This window comes from Lycorma delicatula, chromosome 4 (assembly GCF_047948215.1).
Source record: "Lycorma delicatula isolate Av1 chromosome 4, ASM4794821v1, whole genome shotgun sequence".
NCBI lineage: Eukaryota > Metazoa > Arthropoda > Insecta > Hemiptera > Fulgoridae > Lycorma > Lycorma delicatula.
The window spans coordinates 138,938,663-138,962,172 of NC_134458.1; the positions used below are offsets into that span (position 1 = coordinate 138,938,663).

Consider the following 23,510-nt stretch of genomic DNA (forward strand, 5'->3'; position numbering starts at 1 on the left):
ATGGATTTTATTTAGGTTAATACTTTACTTGATTATTTTTTATTTAAAATTTAATTTTCTTTAATTTAAAATTTAACATCAGTTGGATATACCTATCCAACTGATGTTAAACGAGTAACATACTCGTCGGCTGGGTTAGACCTAATGAAACTAAAAACAGAAATTTATTATAGGCCTGCAGCATTTTTGAAGAAGAATAATTAAAAATCTATCAATCTTAGAAAAAAAGTTTGAAATGAAACTTTAATTTTTTTGCAAAGAATTTGATTCTGCAATAAGAAATATAGGTTCCTATTTTTAAAACAAATTAAGTTGACCTTAAAATGACCTTTATTTGACCTTAACAAGGACAACATAGGTTGTGAACGTATTTCCCCTTGAAATGGAAAAACTTTAATAGGAAAATTGTTTTCCTAAAATGTGTAGTTTTTGAGATAGATGCATCTCAATTTAAATGGACCACCTATAAATAATAAAATGGACCTCAATTTAAAAACATCTTATATAATAATCTTATATTAACTGTTATTAGAAACAGACATGAAAATGGACGAAGGAGATTTAAGAATAAATGGGACTAATTCAGTATTAAACAATATGTATTTTAGTTCTTACATTAAATTACTAAAAGTAAAAAATAATTTGTTACTGCTATGTAAGAAATTTAAATGCGTCTAGATAATGTCTTGGCTACAATTTTTTTTTTAAAGAATCCCGACAATTCTTTAACAAATGCCATTTCAACCAATTTAGCAGATTCAGTAAATTTGAGTAACATCTATGTGGAAATGGCAGTATGTTATGTACAATTTAATTATATAAATAATAAACAAACACCTGAAACATAATTTGTACTTAAATAATAATCCATATTTTAAATTTAATGCATACAGACATTTTCCAGCAATAGGAATCTTTATTTATAGTACAGTTTTCACTTAAATGTTAACATTTGCACTTACAAAAAAAAAAAAAAAAAAAAAAGAAAGTTTGATAATTTTCTTATGTATAGTAAAAATCTTTTGACACTTGTACAAATAATTCAACTAAAGTGTTTGTTGATAGAATTTCAGCAGATTATTACTAAATCACTTTCTTTAAAGAAAACATAATTCTGTTACATCCAATAAAAGTAGCTCATTAACATCATATAGATATGTTAATTAATATTTATACTCTTAAAAGGTGAACCAAGTGCTAACAGTCAGTTTAGAAATGAAAAATATGAGTAACGTCATCATCTGCTCATTTCCTGAAAAAAAGAAGATAATTTTAAATGAGAATTTAAAATTGTTGTAATCAATATGTATTTAAATATTTTATAAAATACTGATTAACAAAAAAGAGATAATCTTTGAAGAGATATTTTATATACTATACTTACAAGGGCAGGCGGTCAGCGTATAATAAGAATTATTGATGTTGTTTTGCAGGGTGGTAAGAAGGGATTCTCTACTTTTAATCCAAAACAAGCAGCTTCCAACTTGGCCCCATTTCCAAGTAAACTTCATTTAAAAATTTTCTAGTGGTTAGTCTCATAATTGAGGGGTCTCTGGTTCAAATCTCAGTGCATTCTTTAAACTTACACTTTTCTTACTTATACATTAACGCAGATGATTTTTTATTATACAATATTTTTCTATAATAATATTAATAAGAATTTGAAAAAACTTGTCACTCATCTGCTATTGTTGTACATATACAAAAACTTTATTATAGTAATAATGCTGCTGTTACTTGCTGAATATTTTTGGCAAATAAGACTCATGTGGAATTTTATTTGTTACAGTTTTGGTTTCTATCTCTTTCTTGATAACAAAAAATTCACATATTCATGAAATGTTGATAAACTATGGGTTTTGTCATGAGGTCAAAAATTATTTTAGATTGTTGTTAATTACTGTGCTTCATACTGCAAGCGTGTCGCCAGCTGTTCAGATGTTAGCAAGACTTACAGTATACCTACGTGCCTGTACAAGTTCCCCTCCTAATAAGCCAGCTGGCTGCCTAACATCCCACCAGAATGGCATGGCCCCCACCACAAATTAGCTATCATTAAAGCAGAAGTCCAGTACTGAAAATACATTTATTAATGGACCGTTATCTGCAGCAGACCAAGAAAATGGAAAGAAGTTCCCTGGTCAGCCCAATGTAGGACCTCCTGGCAGATGCCAACGTATCTGTTGGGGCAGCAAGCCAGGCCAACCTACTGAGGTAGCCACCTTCCTGAGCTTTAAGCGCCCTGGCTGGCAGCCCGACCAATAGGCCTACCCGCAGGAGCCGGCCAAATACTGCGGGGGCTCTGGGGGCCACCACTGCCAAGCTGTAGTGTGGACCCAACTGTTGCTAGAGGAAGGTAGATATAGGAAGAGTTTTTGTATGAAAGCTTCAATGTTACAGGAAGGCATGGGGATTGCACTTTCATGAATCAGGTAATTTGATAATTGTAAGTTATGGTAAGTGATCGTGGTTGGAAGAGGCCATATGAAGACAATAGCAATTTGTGTAAAATACACTGATGGAAATGTCTGCCAAGGTATCTGCATCAGTGGCATCTTGATAGAGGCCAAACTGATGACTATCAACTTTAGAGGGTCTAAAAGATTAACTCTCATTCTAGCCCTGATGGGCTTTACCAGAGTTAATCTTTTAGACCCTCTAAAGTTGAATGAAACCCTGCTAGAATGAAAGAGGTGGTGTGGCAACTGGAATCACCACAAGGGGGGGGGGGGGTTACTACACTAGCAGGTAAGGTAACTTTATCAACCAGCCTATTACACAAAATGTTAAAAATATTTACAAAAATGGTATGAATACAACTTTTTTAGACATTCAGAAAAAGTTATTAAAAACATAATTAAAAAGTCAACTAAGAAAAGTAAATAAAAGTATGGAACTTACTTATGTTTCTTTGAACTACTATGTTTACCATCATCTTCACGGGACCGTTTTTTATCATTACTGGAAGAATGGTGTTTACTGGAACTTGATGAATGTTTAGAAGGTGATGAAGATGGCTTATGCTTACTACTGCTGCTACTTGAGTGTGACGATTTGTGATTTGATGATTTATGCTTATCATTGGACGAAGACTTATGCCTGTCACTACTGCTATGCTTATCACTGTGCCTATTTTTACCTGGGCTGAAAAAAAATTAATTGTTTATTCCACTAGTAATAGTATGAAACTAAAAAAAAAATGCGCATGCGTGCAGATGCAGGTTTAACTATAAATACAGGTTCATAAATTTAATAAATAATTCAGTTTCAAAAAAAGATGTACAATTATACTGTACAAGTACAAGAAACATTTCACAACTAAATTTACTACTTACACCTTCATTTAAAGTCAATGTTAACAATAGAGTGTATAAGAGGCATGTTATTTTATATAAGGACCAATTTGTACAAAAACAAGAGCGGTAAAATAGTTTATTAAATTAAAATAAATTTACATATGTGTTACTTTGCCACAAAACTGCCAAACACTGCAAAATATTTTTCAAATCAATCTACTAGCTTTATGAGGTGTGCAATTAAATAATGAGACTAATGCTGTAAAATATTTTATTTTAAATTTATACATATTTAGTTATCCCCTTCAATATACACCCCCCTCTATCCCTAAAATGTTCCAAGTGAATTTTCCATTCTTCAAAATAATGCTGCAAGTCTTTTTCTTTGAGCTCTTTCATGACACGTGCCGCTTTTTCTTTCAGAGTCGTCTTGAAATCTTGTTACTTTTAAAGCAGATTTGACCTTGGGAACAGGTAAAATTCACATAGTGCCAGGTCAGGCAAATAAAGCGGATGGTCTAACACTGGGATTTTATACTTGGCTAGAAACGTCTTGACAGACAATGCAGTGTGAACTGATGCGTTTTCCTGATGAAGAATCCATGACTTGTTCTTCTACAATTAAGTGTTGTTTTCTTCTTATTTTTTCATAGAGTTGAGCAAGGACCTTGAATAAAGACAAGAATAGTTAAGCAACAGTCAGATTGGATCAGATTATCAATTTTTTCAATATTTTTAACCATCTTTGATGTGGAAGGGTGATCCAGGCGAACATCATATTCAACGTCTTCTCGGCCACTTTGGAAATGCTTAAACCAGTCAAAAACCCACGCACGTGATAAACATTCATTACCATATACTTCTTTTAATAAGTTTCAGTAGTGGTTTTTCCAAGTTTCATATGAAATTTCAAAACAATTCTTTGCTCTAATAAAACACTTATTTTTTCGGCAAAACAAAAAAAAGTGTTATCCAAACGAAAGCCTCGGCCAGACATATATCCAGAGATATATCTACAAAAACTGGAGTTGCAACAATCGAAAGAGAAGGTTTTATGCTACACAGCTGTCAGTTGTACAGATTTGGCACTTGCGCAGTTCTTCTGTAGCAGCATTAGTCTCGTTATTTTATAGCCACACCTCATATATCCTTGTACTACCACCTTTTAGAAACTTTTGTTGAATGGACATTATTCTTTGTGCAGAATTTTAAGATATAAATTATACATTTCTTCAATTGTTAGTCCTGGTTCCAGAAACATTTTTGCTGTCCTTTCCCTGCAATGACTTTTGTATGCTGGAAATTTCACTATGTGGTTTTTGTAGACATATGCCTACATTTTTTTTATTAACAATAATAATTAATTAAAAAATAAGGATTAACATGATAATAAGTATACTAATTAATTTCTTTTACCGGTTGTAATAATAAAATAACTGTAAACACTTTTTGTTCTTAGCTTGTATAAAAATATTGTTATAGTGTTCATTTGTAAAAATATTTATGATCTTTGTCCACATGATTCTTCAATTGCAATTCCTTTCGGTAAATACATTTTTCTGATGATACCAGAACTATTTTAAAATTAAAAGACTTTATTAAGTAGTATAACACAATTTTTTTTCAACAACTAATTTTTTTTTCTATTAAGCTAATATTGTTAAGAAGTTCACTTGGATTGTATACAGAAACAGTAATATGTGAATAACAGTAAACAGTAGTCAGTGTCTGTAAGGAGTGACTAACAAATATTCATAACTATGTAGAAGAAAAAAGCACTATCTGCAGTGGTTCTATTATCATTAAGTTAGCATCGAGGTAAACTGCTACATATCCAGATAGTGTATTTTTTCTTTTGAACAATTATGATTGTTAGTACCTTTTACCAGTGATTAAATTGGTTATTTATAAATGGAGGACGTAGTGCTATATACCACTGAGAAGAGCGCAGAAGAGTTTCGTAAGGCTAGGTCATAATCTGAAAATCTATGAAAATGGACATAGTGCCCTCCTTTACCTCCCACATACATAATAGTAAATCAAGGTTTTTTATGTTTAATGTAATGCAGCACTTAATTACTTCCATTATAAAAGAACTCAATAATGAGCATCTCTTTGTTACCCAAAAACAGTGTCCCCATAACCTACCACTCTTGTGATTCCTGGTTAAACATTTTAGGCTTCAGAGATGAATGCCGCCACTGCACCAACTGCTGTTTAGTTTCAACATTATTGTTCAATAACCAAGTGTCATAACCAGTCAAAATGTATATAGATCTGTATAATGCTTTCATTTTTCCCTAAATACCACTAAAATTGTTCTATAACATCTAGTGAATTTCACATACTCATCATTACTATTATACCAACACATAAAATTTACAAATATGTGTCAAAATTTAACTGCTACTTGGTTAAATAACAAAAAAACCAGAATTAAGAACAATTTCCAATTCTGACTTTTTTTTTACAACAAAATGTATTCATGTCACCACCAAAAATTCATTCTTCAGATTCTTTTTCAGCATTAAAAGCAGATAGGTCATGTATCACATGACCACTCTAGAAACAAAAATTGTTTGTCAGTAGCTAATTGTGATCAATGATAATGAATTTTTATAAGAAATACAGAAACAATTTTTTCAGTCATAGATTAGTCTAATTAATTAGTTTTATGTTTTTGTATTTGACGACAATTTCTGACAACTGCTACTGCTGCTACTTTATTCATTGATAGTGTAGCAGGACTAGGATAATAGATTTCTTATAATTAAAAAACAAAAAAAAATAATGAAAAGTTTTTTCTGGGAGCACAATAAAGTGTCATCAGTGCCCAGACAAAATATTTATATTGTATATAAATAAATATAGTATAATGAAAAGATCTTGAAGAAACTAAAAGGGTTTCTTTGAATAACAATTTGTTCTTTGTAATACAGAAAATGGAAACTCCAAAAGCTCTAGTTACACCAGAAGGGTTACCGAACCAGAATAAGAACTTATAGAAAAACAAAGGCATGAACAATAAGAATTATTACGCTTTAACAATTAAAGGGATGATTCGGGTACTGATTCTGCAGGCCAGAGGAATACTGCCAGGGACCAGTGAACAGGGTCAGTAGTTTGGCAAGGCTGTGCTTGGTTGTGATAACAAGCGACAACAGTGAGTAGTTCTGTGAGACTGTGTTTGGTGCCATCATGATAACAATATCAGTAAGCATGTGGTAATTATGAGTGAAAATATGTCAGCAGTATTTCAGTGGGCAGTGGTTAAATACAGAAAATTGTTCGGAGAGTTATTGGTAGACAGTAGCAAAAGTGACAATTATAATCATTCATAAAAACTACAGTAGTTCCTAAAAACAATATAAGTAATACTTGCAAAAATAGAATTGTATGAACTTTAGACTTTTCTAATGTTATTGTGTTGTTAATGCAGTATTAGGTTCTAGTAGTAAATTGGACTGTACTCTGGTTTTTTAATAATTTTACTGATATTAAAAAAAAATCTTGTCCTTTTTATTTGAATTACTATTTTGTATGTTATTATATACATACAGTCATTATTATTATTTTATTATCATTGTTATTATTTATTTTATGAGGTCTGTAAATAAAGTATTGAAACTGGTTCACAAAAACTTTATTTACAATCCAATTATACATGAACTCTATCACCTTTGAAATAGTTCCCTTGGGAAGCCACACAACACTTCAAATGGTTTTCCCACTCTTCATAGCAGTGTTAGAACTCAGAAACCGGAATATAATTCAGATGGTTGGTTACATTTTTTAAATGTTTTCTACTGTTCCAAAATGGTGTCATGTGAGGGTTTTTTTAAAGTCGGGAACAGGAGAAAGTTGCACAGACTCAAGTCAGGTGAATAAGGTGGTTGAGGAACTACAGAAATGTCTCTCTTTGCCAAAAACTCATTAATTGAGAGTGCAATGTGACAAGGGGCATTGTCATGATGCAGCATCCAGTAGTCTTTGATGGCTGCTCTCACACGGGCAATTCTTTCCACAATGTTTCCAAGAATTTCTCAGTAAACATATTGATTTACAGTCTGTCCTGCAGGCAAAAAAAAACCCTTACGGACAATACTACTGAAGAAACAAATTAGCATGGTTTTTCATTTCAGATTTGCTCATTTTTGCTTTTTTGGGACATGGTGAGTTTGAAGTGTGTCACTCCTTGCTCTGGTATTTTGTTTCTGGGTCATACTCAAATATCCAAGATTCATCAGCAGTAACAACATTTTTTAGAAAATCAGGATCAGTTTCACTTTGCCCTAGAAGATTGCAGCACACTTCCACCCTGTTGTTTTCTGTTCAACAGTAAGGTTTTTTAGGACCAATTTTGCACAAACTTTCTTTCTTCATGTCCAATTTGTTTGTCAAAATTTGATGGTCTATGTGGGTATGGTTCAAATTCAATTGTTCTGTAATCATTCTGACATTAATCGCTGGCCATATTGTATCAAGTTTCTGATTCGTTCAACATTATTGTCACCATTTGACTTTGGCAGTTTTTCAGAGCATGGATCATCTGCAACTGATTCCAGCAATTTGAAAATGCTTTAAACTACCTAAAAACTTGGGCTTGTGACAGATTGTCATTTCCATACACCCTTTTCAATTTTGAAAAAGTTTCAGTAGCATCCTCACAGAGTTTAACACAAAACTTTACTGCACAATGTTGCTCGTAAATACTATCACTCATTTTTGTAACACGCAACAAAAACTCGTGTGGCAACGAAAACAACTGTTTCAGTTTCATGTGGCAACAATAGACTAAAAATATTAATACCTAATATACATCACCCAAACATATAATTAATTATATGTTTACTAGTAACTTTACAGTTATCACTTTGGCTGCCAAAAAAAAAATTGTCGCATTATTTTATTTACAGACCTCATATTTGTCTTTAGGGTAATAAATTGGATTTCTAGGAAATTTTTATCTTTGTTGGTCTCTCAATATCCTTGTCGAACCACGAACAGGCAACAATATTTTAAAGGTAATATTCTATAATGAACAATATATTATTGTTATAGTAATAATGTCCTCTTCAATACAGTAAATTATGAATTAATAATGGTCATGTCACACCACATTACAAACACCAAAACTAAATTCTGCCTCATAAGACACTTGATTCAGACTCTCTATATTAGTAATTTTCAAACATAAATTTATCTATTGCTCATTGTAATATAATAAGTAATGAAGTGATGTAACTTTTATGGCTCTAAAACTCTGTAACATGTGTTAATTTTTGGGTGCTTGAGTATACAGAATGTGACAAGTTATATATGAAAATTTTTAATGTTTAAATAAGCTCCTATAGGTTTGGAGTATTAAAACTTATAAACTGTGGTATAGTACAAACAAGTTTAACAAACATAGTAATGCAAGAGGTAAAAAGAATGAGACTGAATGTTATTGTCCGATTTTCATTCATATTAGTAAATTTTCTAAGGTTCTAATGTGAATATCTTAAATATTTAAGTATGAAAAAAAAATAATGGATTTCATGTTCTTTGCATTAAAAAAAAAAATAATTGCAAAGTATCTGTAATAAAATGCAATCTTACTTTCATTTATTTCAAGAATCAAACAAACATTATTTTTTCTGATCAACATTAACAGGAATCTGTAATACTAATGTATCATACCCCTATGCTAAACTATTATATTATTATTATTATTATTATTATTATTATATATATATATATATATATATATATATAGTCAATGATTAGGATCAGAATATCAGTTTGAAGGTCAAAATATATCTTTAAAGATATATCTTTATTTATTTTTTATAATTTTGCTAATGTATAAAACATACAAAGGATAAAATAACAAAGAACAAGTAGAATATAAAAATAACCATAAAACTATGTTTTTGTTTTACCTTGGATTACGCCTTAAGAAACGACAAACAGCTCTTTTCAGATTTTTTAAGAAGGGTGATACCATTGTGATGCTCAAAAATTTGTAATGTTAAAACTTACACATAAATTAAAAAAAATGTCTAACAACTATTAAGAAAATAAACAATTAAGTAAGAAAATAAATGTCTCCTAAAAATGTTAAATTACATTACCATGGAAATTCTAAAAACAATACATCTAAAATATTTTACTACAATTTCTTTTTAAAATAAATAATTAACTTACTTGCTGCTACTCTTATGAGAGGACCTATGGTTACTTGAACTACTGCTTTTATGTTTTGAGGATGAGTGTCTGGAAAAAAAATTATTGCACTTATTAATCACTTATTATTAAATAATGACGCAGCATGGATCATTTTCACAACTTCACAAAATACAAAAGTCACTCAGCCAGTATCAAACCAGTCATAATAGAAATTTTATGAGACTAAGCTGGTGTTACTTGGTCATTAAATACCAGAAAAAAAAGTAATAACATGAATTGGTAAATAGTCCATATGGGCTAGTTCATCAAAACCTGGTTCATGTTTCAAATTTCACTTTCTTTTGAGGCGTGTCAAACTTCATGAATAAAAAATAAAGCTGACATTGTAACTTATATGTAATTATGTGACATTGTATTAGTGTTAAGATGTTGAGATTCTCACATATGCGAGCTGTAACGTAAGAAACTTTGTTGGAAGGGGAATTTTTTCTCTGGCCAACTAGTAAGCGTGTGGAAAGGGCACTAGCACTCTCACTCTGGACTTGGAAGGAGCAGGATCCAGACATTAAGATCGGCGACCGGGTATGCTGTGAACGGCGGAAGGCGAACAACACAGTGAAGAGTCGAATGCGTATGGAGATGACTTCCTTTGATGATGTAGTGAGCGTCCGGCCAGCATCAAAGGGTGTATCCCAACATAAAAATTATTAATTCTAAGACAAATTATGTCAATAAAATTTAACTTTATTCACACATTCAAATTTCTTAGTGTTATTTCAGTTCATTTAAAAAGATCCTTCAAAAAACCAAACACAATCAGAATTTTAGTAATAATTTTGTAAAACATTTAAAACATTAACATTTTTCATTTTTTTTGTGTCGTTCTTGGCACGTCATTGGTGCATGGCGAAGCATGGTCAGCCGAGAACAGCGCACTTTTTAATCATATTTGTTTGTTTCAGGCATTAAGAGCCCATATCTGCAGCTTAATGCTGCCCAAAATATTATTCATTTCAATGATAATCTATAAATTCAAAATGCTTATTTTATATTTTATCCACAAAATATTCTTGATATTTCAAAAAAGAATAGAAAAATTCAGCATATACTTTATTTTAGTTTTATATATATTTAAATATAAATCGGTCAATTCTAATTTAGAAATGATCTTCTGAATGATTCTTCGTTTCTATTCGTTTTATTCTGATGTTATATCTATTCTGTATTCTTGAATAATTATTTAAAAAATTTGGAGATTAATTCTACAGAAAATTGGTGTTTTATTGTTTATTGACCAAATTTCATTAAACATGGGCTAATTAGTGCAACAGAAACATGTATTACAGTATTTTGAAACCAATGCGAAGTTTTTGGAAATTTAATTATGCATATTTATTATTATATAATAATATATTATACAATAATATATTTTATTGTATAAGTAAAATTAGCACTATACCTGTCATTTTTATGGTGTTTATCGTGTTTACCACCTTTCTTAGGTGAATCATAATGTTTCTTTCTACTTGCTCCACCACCACCTCCTCCATGTTTTCGAGAACCAGCATACTCATCTTCAAAATCTTCCCTTTCTTTATCTTCTTCAGCAGCTTCTTTTTCCAAATCTGACCAATCTTTACCCGATTCATCAGAGCTACCAATCTCTTCTGCTCACACAAAAAATGACGTATTCAGCCAAATTAATTATATCAAATAATAAAATATTTAGTAATATTTTCTAATTTATCAGTAATAATAACACTTATTTATTATTGTAGTTAAAATTTTATTCTATAAAGCCTGATAGTGAAAATGATAATTTATGTTTTCAAAAAATCATTATTTTTCAACATAATCTCCTTCACTACAGAGTGATCAATTTAAAAGTACACCGCTACTTTCTTTGTGAATGTTTACATCAGAATTTGTCACAGCAGGAATAATTCATTTGAATGAGGTAAATTTAATGGGCTACAGTTGGTATGTAAAGGACAGACCGTTAAGACTGGATTGTAACTGACTCAGTACAATCCATTGATGTACAATCCATTGTACTCAGTACAATCTATTGATGTAACCATGAGTACATGGTTACATCAATAGACAAAAGAATGTTCATTGTTGAATAGTATTTCACCAGGTGTTCTTATATTCAATGCAAATTCAACAAGGTGGCACCAACAAAAAAATATTGAAAAATTGATAAAAAAATTACATGATACGGGTTCTGTTTGTGACAAAACACGAATCAGGGAGAGGACAATTTTAACAGATGTGATGAATATAATTAAAGAGCAAATGGTTACGCCCTCATACAACTCTCTTAGGAAGTTAAGACAAGAGGTGAATATTTCGTATAGTTTGGCTCATACAGTGGTGAGAAATTTTTTTTAGGTTTTACCCATATAGCAGTATTCAAGTTTTCCATGAAGCTGATTACCAAAAAAGGATTTATTATTGTCGTGGTTCAAAAACATATATATTTTAAGAAACAACCAAGCAACTCCAAAATTAAATGAAGATTAGTTTTGTCATTTCTATATAAGTAATTTACATTTTTATCATTAGTAAGTAACATTAGACAATGTACAGAAATAGGATAAACAAACAGACTTCATGAATAAAGGTGCTCTTATAAAAAAAAAAAACCGTTTTAAAGACTTCCTTGTTACCTTGCTATTGGGCATTTGGGTCATTATAATTCTAGTGATCTCTGGATTTAATTTTTCTCCTTTTTTTGCCATAAGCAAAATTCCCACTACCTATAGGGCTTTACTAAAATTGATTTTTCATTTTTATTCACATGTGGAAATAAGTAACAAAATTTTAAAGCAAAACAAACCTGTACTCCCACTGTCTTCTGATGCTTCTGAATATTCAGAATCCTCAGATTCTTCTTCAGATTCAAGATCAGTAGGCTGTAACACAAAATGAAATGTACAAACAAAAATCTTACAAAAGAAAAATAAGTACTACTTACAACAAAAAGCTATGCTAAATGTTTACAGATATAAACTCGAACTCAAGAATACCCAAAATATTTTACTGTAAATTTAAAGAACTAGATGGCCATAATCAATTGTTAAACAATTACCATCAGTAGAAGATACTTTCCAAAGAAAGTATATTTAAAAAAAAAGTAAAATTATAACTAAATTTTATTCTTAAATGTAATTAATGTTTTGCACACACACAAAAAACCTGAACTCTGATTTTTTACTAGTTTATAGCAGAAATAAGATTTAGCATTACTTTTCATTAACAATATTCGCTAATGCCTATACTTAATCCTATCTTTTGCTCATAACAGGAAAAGATGTGTAATTTTTTCAATAAAAATTTAGTACTTATATTTAATATTTAATATACACATAGTTTGTTCTGACATTTACAGGGTGGTGCCTAAAATGATCTAACATCTGTTTTGTCAATAATTGTTTATGCTAATAATTATTAATGTATTTTATGTTGGCAGAAGTATCAGCAGTTCATGAATATTAGTTTCTTCTCTTTTTGAATGTGCTGTCCCTGCTTAAATGCATCTGCATTACTTCTGTCTTCCTTTACTTTAATTTCCATGTGATCCCGGTTTTCCGAATCCTTTCCATATGCAAAACAGGAAACCTCATGGCAATTAAAGTAAAGGAAGACTACCACTTTAAAGGATGGTTCGGACTTAGCCACACGCATCACCGGCTGGAAGCGACCACCAATGGTTGGTGGTAACAACCAATCACTGAGGAAGGATACAGTAGAGATGGCCCACCCACATTCATGGGCTGGAGCACCATGGGCCTGGAACCTGATGCTTTTGTAGAGGAGCTTGACTTCAGTGGAATATGGAAATAAACATGGCAGAAGAGAAAGTTTCTCAACTTGTGAGCTCACTTGAGGCAGCGTGCTCTGTGTTACAGCAGAGATATTCCAGGAAGAGTCAACCGTTGGTTTATTGGTGGGTCGCCGAGATATCAAAAAAGAGAGAGGTGTGTCACAGGGCGAGGAGACATGTGATGAGGGCGCACCTCCCTGCCGCCCTCAGGGACATTTATAGGGCCAAATATCAGAATTGCAAGAAGAACTCAGTCAGAAGTATTCAAGATGCGAAGAAAACATCCTTGGAGGCAACTGATTGCAGAAATAGAAACTGACCTATGGGAAAGGCCATTTACACAACTTGCATGAGTTCCGGTCATGCAGGATATTTGGGAGGTTTGGAAAATAATAGAAGAGCTCTTTCCTGGTGGCATGGAGTCTACAACTGATAATGGGGGTGACGAGGGTAACCCACCTCTCCTTCACCTAAGATGAACTTCTGGAGGCAACATCACATATACCTATGGCTAAGGCAGTGGGCCCAGACTGGTTGCCAAATTTGATTGTCAAGGTGGCGGTTCAGGCACAACTGGAAGCCATCCTGAAGATGTATAATGTGTGCCTTGAGGAAGACATCTTTCCTGAGAAATGGAAGTGCCAGCAACTGGTACTTGTGCCAAAGCCAGGAAGAGATCTGGCACTCCATTCCTCTTACTGGCTGCTGGCTATGATATATGGAATGGCCAAGGTGCTGGAGCGCATGCTCCAGCAAAGAATATCCATGGCAGTGGGCTCTCTGCAAGCCAGTATAACTTTGGAAGGGAAAGATCTACCCTCAATTCCGTGGCCGGGAGAATCATGATAGGTAGTTGGCAGAGTATTTGAGCTCTCGTTACCCTAGATATGAGAAATGCATTTAACTGTGCACCTCACATCACCATAATGCAGGCACTGGAAGGTCACGGGGTACCTACGCACATACAGCGCATCATCTAATCTTACCTTGTGGCACACAGGATCGAGTGCAGGGTGCAGGGGAGATTGGCTGAATGAAGCCTGCGCAGGGGTCGGTCCTTGAGCCGACCCTTTGGAACCTGATATATGATGGGGTATTCCGGGTTGCAGGGAGTGACCAGGGTAAGATATGCGGACAACCTCGTCCTGATGGTCAAGAGTACTACTTAGTGAGATGCCGCTAGAAAATAAGTGAAGTGGAAGACAAGTTCCATCCCAAGGATATGCAGGGTATCATGTTAAAGGGAGCCAGCAAATGGAGGGCAGTAGAAAAGTTCATCTATCAGGTACAAGGCAAGTTACATGCCTCTGAAGAGTCCCGTCAGAGAATAAGATGTTGGAGGGTGTCGGGCTGGAGAGGTTTGCAACTGAGCGCCTAGAGAGCCCCTGAAGTATGTGGGGGTCATCCTGGTGCAGTGAGGTTGCGGGAACTCTACATACTAGTACCTCACAGTGTTACTTTCACCTTTCCGACGCGATGCTCTGTAGAGCGGTTTTCCAGAGAGGTGGGTGAGAAAAAAAAGGTTGGCTGACAAAGGAAGACTGACTGTTGCAAAAAGATTGTGTTGTTTTTTAATGAAATGAAAAGTGTGGTGCTTATACAGATGGTTTCATGCACATTTTCAAACTTCAGTGGTCGCCTTCATATAAAACAATACATTGACTTTATGAAAAATTTAATAGTTATGGTTTAGTATTTAAGAGCCGAATGGCTTGCTGATGTTCGTTCTCTACAAAAGCTTTCAGAGCAGTGTTGCTGAGGAGCCCGGGCAAATCAACAAGAAAAGCAACAGTACAAGTTGGGATTTCTAGGTGATATGTGCAATAAATTTTAAAAACTGATTTCCATTTATATCCATACAAAATAACAGTTGCCTAAATTAATGGTTCACAACAAACATCAAATAATGGCATTTGCTGAACATGCTGTGAATCAAAATGTATTGTTAAACAATGTTTGGTTTTCAGATGAAACACATTATCACCTAGAGAGGGTTGTTATTAAAGAAAATGTGCATTTTTGGTCTTCTGAGAATCCACATGTGCTTCATGAAAATGTGTATCACACTCCAAGAGTTACAGTATGGGCCGCTATCTCAATTCTTTTTTGAATGGACAGTGAACGTTATCTAAATATGGTGCGTAATAATTTTGTTCCTCAGTTTCTTGCAAAAGAGTTTCAATTAGAGAATGAGTGATTCATGCAGGATGGAGCAAGACCACACAGAACTAATGTTGTTTTAGACATTCTGCATGAACTTTTAATGCAAACGTCATTTCAAGCCGATTTCCTAATCATTTTGTGTGTGGACAGAACTGGCCCCCGAACAGTCCTGATTTGGATCTGTGTGATTACTCTCTTTGGGGATTTCTAAAGCAAAAGAATTTTCCCTCAACATTCTTTGCTAATCATTGAGCAAATATGTCTTTGAGTTATTAACAACATAGGAGTTCATGTTGAACACATGATAAACAGAACATAATCTCCAGGTGTACAGTAAACATGTTGTATTCTACTTTTCTGTATTGTAATTCAAATATGTATTTTTTAACAAAACCAAATGTTGGATCACTTCATGCACCACCTGTATGTTATCATTTGTTGGCACCAATAACTTATCTTATACAGTTTCATCATTAAAAATGTTAGAGTACTTCTTAATATAAAAAAGTTTTAATTTATATTTTCTTCTAGAATTCAATTCTAAATTAACATACTATTAAATGATTGGATTGTTATTACCTCTAATTTAGTAATACTCATTCACTTCATATTTAAGTCTAATATTATAAAAAAAATAAATAAATAAATAAGCATAAATGTTTTTAAAAATGGAATAAAATTATTAATTGAAAAAAGAAACTGTAGTAGAATTCTGTTGGAAAGCAGATGTTCCTTTATTTTAGGTTTTCTAATGTATTTTTTTACATTAATTTTATTATATAATTCATTATGTAAATGAATAATGGCAAATATTTATTTAAAGATGACCCCATAGGAATTTATTTCATTATACTACTTTTTATAAAATCGTTTTAACAGTCAATGAACCAAAATTAATCTCCAACATGAATAAATAAAATTAACAAACTCCTTTTTTAATTTAGAACTTATACTAATGAACTGTTAAAACAATAATGTTCAAACAAGTTAAACTTCACACTACAACTACTGCAGTAATTAGTTCTCATACCACGTAAGCATCATCTTCTTCTTCTTCATCCTCATCTTCACCTACTTCTTCATCACTTTCAGGATCCAAGAAAGTCCAACCTCCATTTTCAAAGAATCCTTCAGAATCATCTGTTATAGTTTTCATAATTTTAGCCCAGTTAAGGGACTGTATACCTTCTGTATAACGAATATCACATGAGCTGGAAATATTAAATTCATATTTTAAAATATATAAGATTTTTAAAACTATCTATTACAACAAATTTAGATGGCATTATCAACCAACTAGTCAAAAAGTGCCGCTTAAATTTAAATGTTAGAAACAATTTCTATTTTGGACTGACAGACAAAATATGTAACTGGCATTTATGCACCTTATCACATAAAAGTTATCCATATACAAATATGATGTGTGATTAGAAAGTTTTAAAACAGGTGTCGCCATTGCTCAACAGGAGGGGGCTAGGCTTGCCCACATGCCAAAATAAGGGAAGTTTATTTTGTCCTTGAAACATCCAGAAGAGATCACCATGATATCTCTGCCCAGTAGAGAGTGGCATCTGGTAAGTTAAGATGCGTTTTTGGTTTTCACCGGATTACTGATTTTGCAAAGTGGATGAAAAACCAGAACGAGTTTTTGACAAATCTTGTTTGAAAACCAGGAAATCAGCTTCAGAGACTTGAGAACTCTTTAAAAAAACAGGTTTCAGGGATAAATGTCTGAGCCAGTTCAAGACAGAACAGATTCAAAGATGGTTGCAAATCAGTCAAGATGACCCTTGGTGTGGCTTTAAAAATCAACTACTTTGTGAAAGTTTGTGATTTAGTGTGCTCTGACCATAGGTTTAAATTAGGGAGATGGCTGATGAACAAAATTTTAAGTTTCTAGGTGGTTCAGTCAATTTTAATAAAGATTTGAACATATATTGGTGATCTTGAAATTGTCACACCAGCAAAAACAACACAGACCTAAGTGTTCAAGAACTGATTAATCAGGCTAAAAACTGACCCAGATTTATTAGGTTAATAACAGGTGATGAATCATGGATTTATGGGTATGACCCAGACAAAAGGTACAATAATCATTGTAGTGGATTGGTCCAACTTTGTCATGACTGAAAAAAGCACGACAAAGTTGGTCGAATGTGAAAAAAATTGTGGTTTTCTTCAATTGTACGGGTATTGTGAACCACGAATTTGCTCCTAGGGAGCATATAGACAACTAGGAATACTACAAAAGTGTACTTCAGCATTTGCACACAAATATGTGGAAGAAAAGGACTTTCACTCTGTGCACTCTGGCAAGACAAGACCACCATGACAATGCACCAGCTCATTGTGCTTTCACAATCACAAAAGTTTTTGTCAAATTCCAAATTCCTGTGCTTCCTCAAACTCTCTATTCCCTGATTTAGCCCCGCTGATTTCTACCTTTCCTAAATTGAAATTTTCAATGAAAAGGAACCAATTTGACTCAAATGAAGAGATCTAACCAAATACAGAGAGGGTTCTTAGCACCCCTTAAGGAAAATTTCCAGGAATACTTCCAAAAGTGGAAACTGTTGAAGTTCGTGTGTTCAGTCAGAAGGGGACTACTTAGAAGGAAATCAATCACAATAGCCTGTAAGTACTGCAATTTTGAAATTATATATAAGCCCAGTCTTAAAAATTTCCAGTCACACCTTGTAACACAGACAAAATGGAAAACAATTTATGTTTATTATTGACTAGTAGTACTACTGATGATATAGAAAATAATTATACACATATTAACATTTTTCCCTATTAATCCCACTTTATTAGTGTAAATATTTTTTTTATAGATTTAAATAAATATATGTACAAGATATTCTGCAATAAATAAAATATTTGAGAAAATTTGTGTTCTAGTAATGCAACTGCTGGTTTTTCACATTATCCATGATGGCCTTTTGGACTGTAAAATTTGTCCAATTGCGGGAATGTTTAGAGAAGCATTTTATATATTGAGAACTTATTTTAACAAAAAAAAAAAAAACAGAAAATTAATTATGCAATTAAACACAACAAATATTAATTCAAACAAAAACAAGGCAGGGGACAATAAAAAACTCATGATAATTCATTTGGGTAAGAATAAAATCAGTAGAAAAAACAAAATAAACTATACTCTATAAAATAAGGCTAGAAACTGAACAAATTTATAAACTTCAAAATTAAAATTCCTGATAATACATGTGATAGACTACAAATACAGTGAGTCATTCACTTTCAAAGAAACATCAATGATATCTAACCATTAGTAATTCAATTAACTACAATTTATTTATTTTCTCTAATATGAGATTGATATTACATACCTGAGCAAACCATTAGTTGTCTCCATGCAATTTAATATATTTTTGCCAAAAAAATTCACGTAACTACAAGATTTGATCAAAAGATATACAAAATTTTTAATTCCTGGGCTGCATAACTCCAACCGTCACAGTTTTAGGTAGATTTCATAAGAAAGCTACCTATTGTATTGGGTACCATGATTCAACTTCTGAGAAATTTTGACATATCTTTACGTTTCACATTCCCCAGACCCCAAAACCACAGTTAGTTCAAAAGTTTATATATACATTATTGTTTATATATATATATTTCACTTTCTTGTGGACACGATAACTGCTGTAATTTTGGGCCAGTCACTTCAAATTGATAATAAAATATAACAGCCCAAAATCTCGATTGAGTTCATTAATGTGCAAAATTGGACCATGGGGGTGGAAAATAGGGACTTTTTCAAAACAAAATATTGCTATAACTTTCTTATTAAGTAAAATATCACATTTCTTTAAAGTACTACTATTCTTTGGATAAGGGCCTAAAACTTATCTCTGTAATTTTTCTGATATCACCAATCATTGGCCCAGAGGATGGAAAAAAATGGGGTTTTGAAGGCAAAAATAATCATACCTCCCTTAATAGGCACAGTATCGAATCGTTTTAAAGTGGTCATTAGTCTTCTAAACATTACCTAAAACTTTTGTCTGAAACAATTTTTGATATGACGAACCCTTATGGCAAGTGATGACCAAAATATTGCTGGAATTGTAAGATGGGGGGGGCTTGTCATATGCTTAACATGTGAAACGTTTTTCACATGCAACCATTGTCATATTGAGTAAACTTGAAGTTTTTCTTAACTTTAAGGTGGAAATATTTTTAATCTCCTACTTAACACTGGTGAAATCTACCTCCACTTTCGGGCATGCCGAAAGGGATTTTTTTTGTTGTGTTGGTACACTTCACATAGTTTATTGTTAACTGTTGAAAAGGTTACATGTATTTTGGTATGGTCAGTGTTTTTTAACTTGTGGAAAAGTGGAGCAGCAAAGAATTCTGCATTTTTTTGTTAAAGTAAAGTTTAATGCATTAAATTTTGTTTAAGAATGGAATAAAGTGCAGCTCTGCATTGGAAATGTTGAAAGTTGTTTTGGCAATTCTTCTGTGAATAAAATAGGTTTTAGAAGTGGTACAAACATTTCCAAAAGGACCATGAAGACATTCATGGTCAACATTTTAAGACATTCAAAAATGAAGATGGCAAATGCCCTGGATGTCCCAGCACATCAACAACCAATGACTACATAACAAAAGTGAAGAAAATGATTATGGAAAATTGCCAAATCACTATCAGAGAGAGGTTGCTGATGATGTTGGCATCCCACTTGGCTCATGTCAAGCAATTTTTTTTAATGTTTTGGGCATGAAATGCGTGGCAGCAAAATTTATTCCAAAATTGTTGAATTTCAACCAAAAGCAGTGCTGAATGAACGTTGTTCAGGAGTTGCTGAATATAGTAAATGATCATCCATAACTGCTGAAATGGGTCATAACCGAAGAAAATAAGTGGGTAATAAACCGCCTTAACCGAGGAAAATAAACCGAACAATACATGAGTGTATGTTGAAACTAAAGCCCAAGTCGCTCTAAGAAACTAAGTCAGGACTGCAAAAAGCTCGTTAAGTTTAATCAAATCTCAAGGTTCTGATCACTGTGTTCTTTGATTACAACAGCTTAGTATATCATGAGTTCTTGCTACTAGGTCATACTGTCAATAAGGAGTAATACCTGGAAGTCCTATGAAGCAATCCAAAGAAAACACCCAGATTTGTGGTGAAACAATTGCACAAAGATAATTCACCTGCTTACACTTCACCGCTTGTTTGTGAATTTTTGGCCAAAAACAACACCGTCATGAAGACTCAGCCTCCGTATTTGCCAGACATGGCCCCCTGTGACTTCTTCCTATTCCCCAAGCTGAAAAGAACCATGAAGGAGGATGTTTTGCCAACATTAAAAACTACCGAAGGAGCTAAATGCCATTCCAAAAATTGCGTTCCAGAGGTGCTGCAAAGATTGGAAAAAGTGCTGCACAAAATGTTACATCTGAAGGGGACTGCTTTGAAAGTGACAAAATCAATATTGATGAATAAATAAAGATTTTTTGAAAAAAATAAATTTCTGCATTTTTTTATCAAACCTTATAAGCAGTCTCAAAATCAATCTCGGTCTAAGTGATATTCACAGTATACATTTTAAACAATAATATTTCAATATAATTATATTTAACAAAATCCCCTCCTAAACTTACCAATTGAAATTGGGTATTTACATGCCTTTGAATTTGTTTTTGTTTGAATAAAAAGACTAAAAATGTGATGAGATTTTTCAGTATAGGTCCAAAAACGTTTTTATCCAAAAATGTAAAATAAAACTTAAGGGCCAGAATGTCAAAATTCTACTCATTAATACATCTTTTCTTAATGTTTCTATTTTATGCGAATTAAATATTCTTCCCATATGAATTTAAATTTAGAGTTTTGAAAAATGTGTAAAGATTGCTAATATTTTTAATTTTATTCTAATTTCTTTTAACTACTTTACACTTTTTTTTCATAAACAAATTTCAAAACAGCTATAGCTTAAATCAAAAATAAAAAATGCAAAAAGTTTTTAAATTTAAAACATTGATATTTTTTTATTTTCTTCCATTTTAATATTATAAAAACTAATCGCATAACATAAATATTAATTCACTAGATAAGCTCAAGCCTTGTGCATAAGAATATATCAAATATTGTAATGTATAAATAAAAGGCCAGAGCATTGAAACTCAGACTTAAATTTTTTTTTTTACCACATTCTTAATTATATTTTAATGTGAAAAACTAATAAAATTAATAACAGTAATACTTACTTAAGCCACTCTTTAACATGATCCAACATACTCATTGGAATAGCATTCAACATTGCAACCTTCCTGTGATAATCTTTAAATACAAATACCATATCAAAATTTTTCAAATGAAATTGAACACGTTCAAAATGTACAAGTTCTATATCTTCTAGCGTAATAACAAATGGAGGCTAGAAGCAAAAATTGCAAAATTACCAATGAAATGCCATGGAAAAATATATTACATTAATCTTAAAATTAATCAGATGATGTCAAAGCTAACAAATTACTGAAAATCAGACCTATAATTTATTTGCCAATATGTATTAATTAGTTAGCAAGATGCACAACAGTTGACAAATATGTTGTTGTTCTACTATATTAAATTACTGAAAATAGGGTATGAACAGCACTGGTAAAAAAATAGCTTTTAATGTAAAATTTAATAAAGTAGAAACCTGACAATCTAAACCTTGGTTTACATAGGCTATTTATGAGCTATACTGAAATTATATAACAGTAGCTTCCTAAAGTTCTTGGAATACATTTATCTTAGAAATACTGTATAGATAAATGTATTTCAAGAACTTTAGTTCACAAATATATTCAATAAATTTTTGGAAACATTCTGGCAATTCTTCTTAGAAAACCTCTTCAGCAAAATATTATAACTTTGATAAGAGTTAATAATAGTTAAAAGGTATTACTAAAAAAATGTTAAGACAAAATACAGTTTCCAAACAAAAAAAAACAAGTGCATTTGATTGTCACATTACTGATAACAAAAAAAATATAATGAGAATAAATTAAATTAACCACATGAGTACATTTTAATCATAAATGTTGAATTATTGTTACTATTATCACAGCATTTAAAAAAAATTAATAGATACCCATTCTGTCAGATTGACAAGACAACCACTAGTTGGCTGAAGTAATACTGTACTGCGGAATGGAGCTCCAGGAAAACCGAGATCTCGAAATGGAGTATCAAATTCAATCTCCTGTTTTGTTGTTGCTTCAACCTAAAGAGAATTAACCAGAATTATGACTATTAAACAATTACATAAATATATTAAGAATTTTTAATTATATCAACCTTATAACATGTAGGGGGACATGGAAGAATTGATTTTAGGAAATAGAAAAAAATTTGCAGAGGTAACATCTAGTAAGTATAAAGGAGGGCTCCAGCACTGTTATCTGTCATTTGGCCAAAAACTGCTGTACAATGAAGGCTGTGTAAGCTAGCACACAGTTGTAAAGCAGAAACCAACCCTTAGTTTTATGAAAATATAGTCATACATGACAAACTTGGTCCAATAAACATTTCAAGACATCTTGGCAGTCAGCAGTAGTAATTCACACTTGGTAGACAGACATCATTCAGTAGCTCACACATGCATTTGATATTTTCATTGATACAGTTTGTTATCAGCCTCCTTCCTCTCTAATAGTCTTCTAATGAAATCTGGCCATCATGAACATGAGCAAACCAGTTGAACACAGATTCACTGCCATATGCTAATCATTTCAAACGTTTCTGTTGCACTTTTTCCAAGAAAAAAAAACAAAATTTTATGTTCGCATACTATTCCATTTTTTAAAACCTAAAGGACAAAAATACTTTAAAAAAAAAAAGATATACAACAAGATCTACTGACCCAAACTAAACGAGCTTTAGTTAAGTTGTTGACAAGGTTTTTCCTGACAAGTTACAACCTTGCCCATGAGATTTTATCATTAATTTTGTTTTTATAGCACTTTAGTTCTGAAATATTTTTTACAGACTGTGAGTGTATTTATTTGGTAATAGATACATTATGTGATT

General features: G+C 32.2%; 1 protein-coding gene across 1 annotated transcript in view; it reads right to left on the bottom strand.

The window, feature by feature from the left end:
- Positions 1–581: 581 nt before the first annotated feature.
- Positions 582–23,510, bottom strand: part of dre4 (SPT16 homolog, facilitates chromatin remodeling subunit dre4) — a 77,619-nt gene continuing 54,690 nt past the window's right edge. The window contains exons 16-23 of the mRNA XM_075364254.1: positions 22,573–22,704; positions 21,701–21,870; positions 16,490–16,670; positions 12,310–12,385; positions 10,927–11,134; positions 9,486–9,554; positions 2,902–3,144; positions 582–1,252 (exon numbers count right to left, since the gene is read on the bottom strand). Of these exons, the coding sequence (XP_075220369.1) occupies positions 1,246–1,252; positions 2,902–3,144; positions 9,486–9,554; positions 10,927–11,134; positions 12,310–12,385; positions 16,490–16,670; positions 21,701–21,870; positions 22,573–22,704 (1,086 nt within the window). The 3' untranslated portion in view covers positions 582–1,245. The remainder of the gene's footprint in view (positions 1,253–2,901; positions 3,145–9,485; positions 9,555–10,926; positions 11,135–12,309; positions 12,386–16,489; positions 16,671–21,700; positions 21,871–22,572; positions 22,705–23,510) is intronic.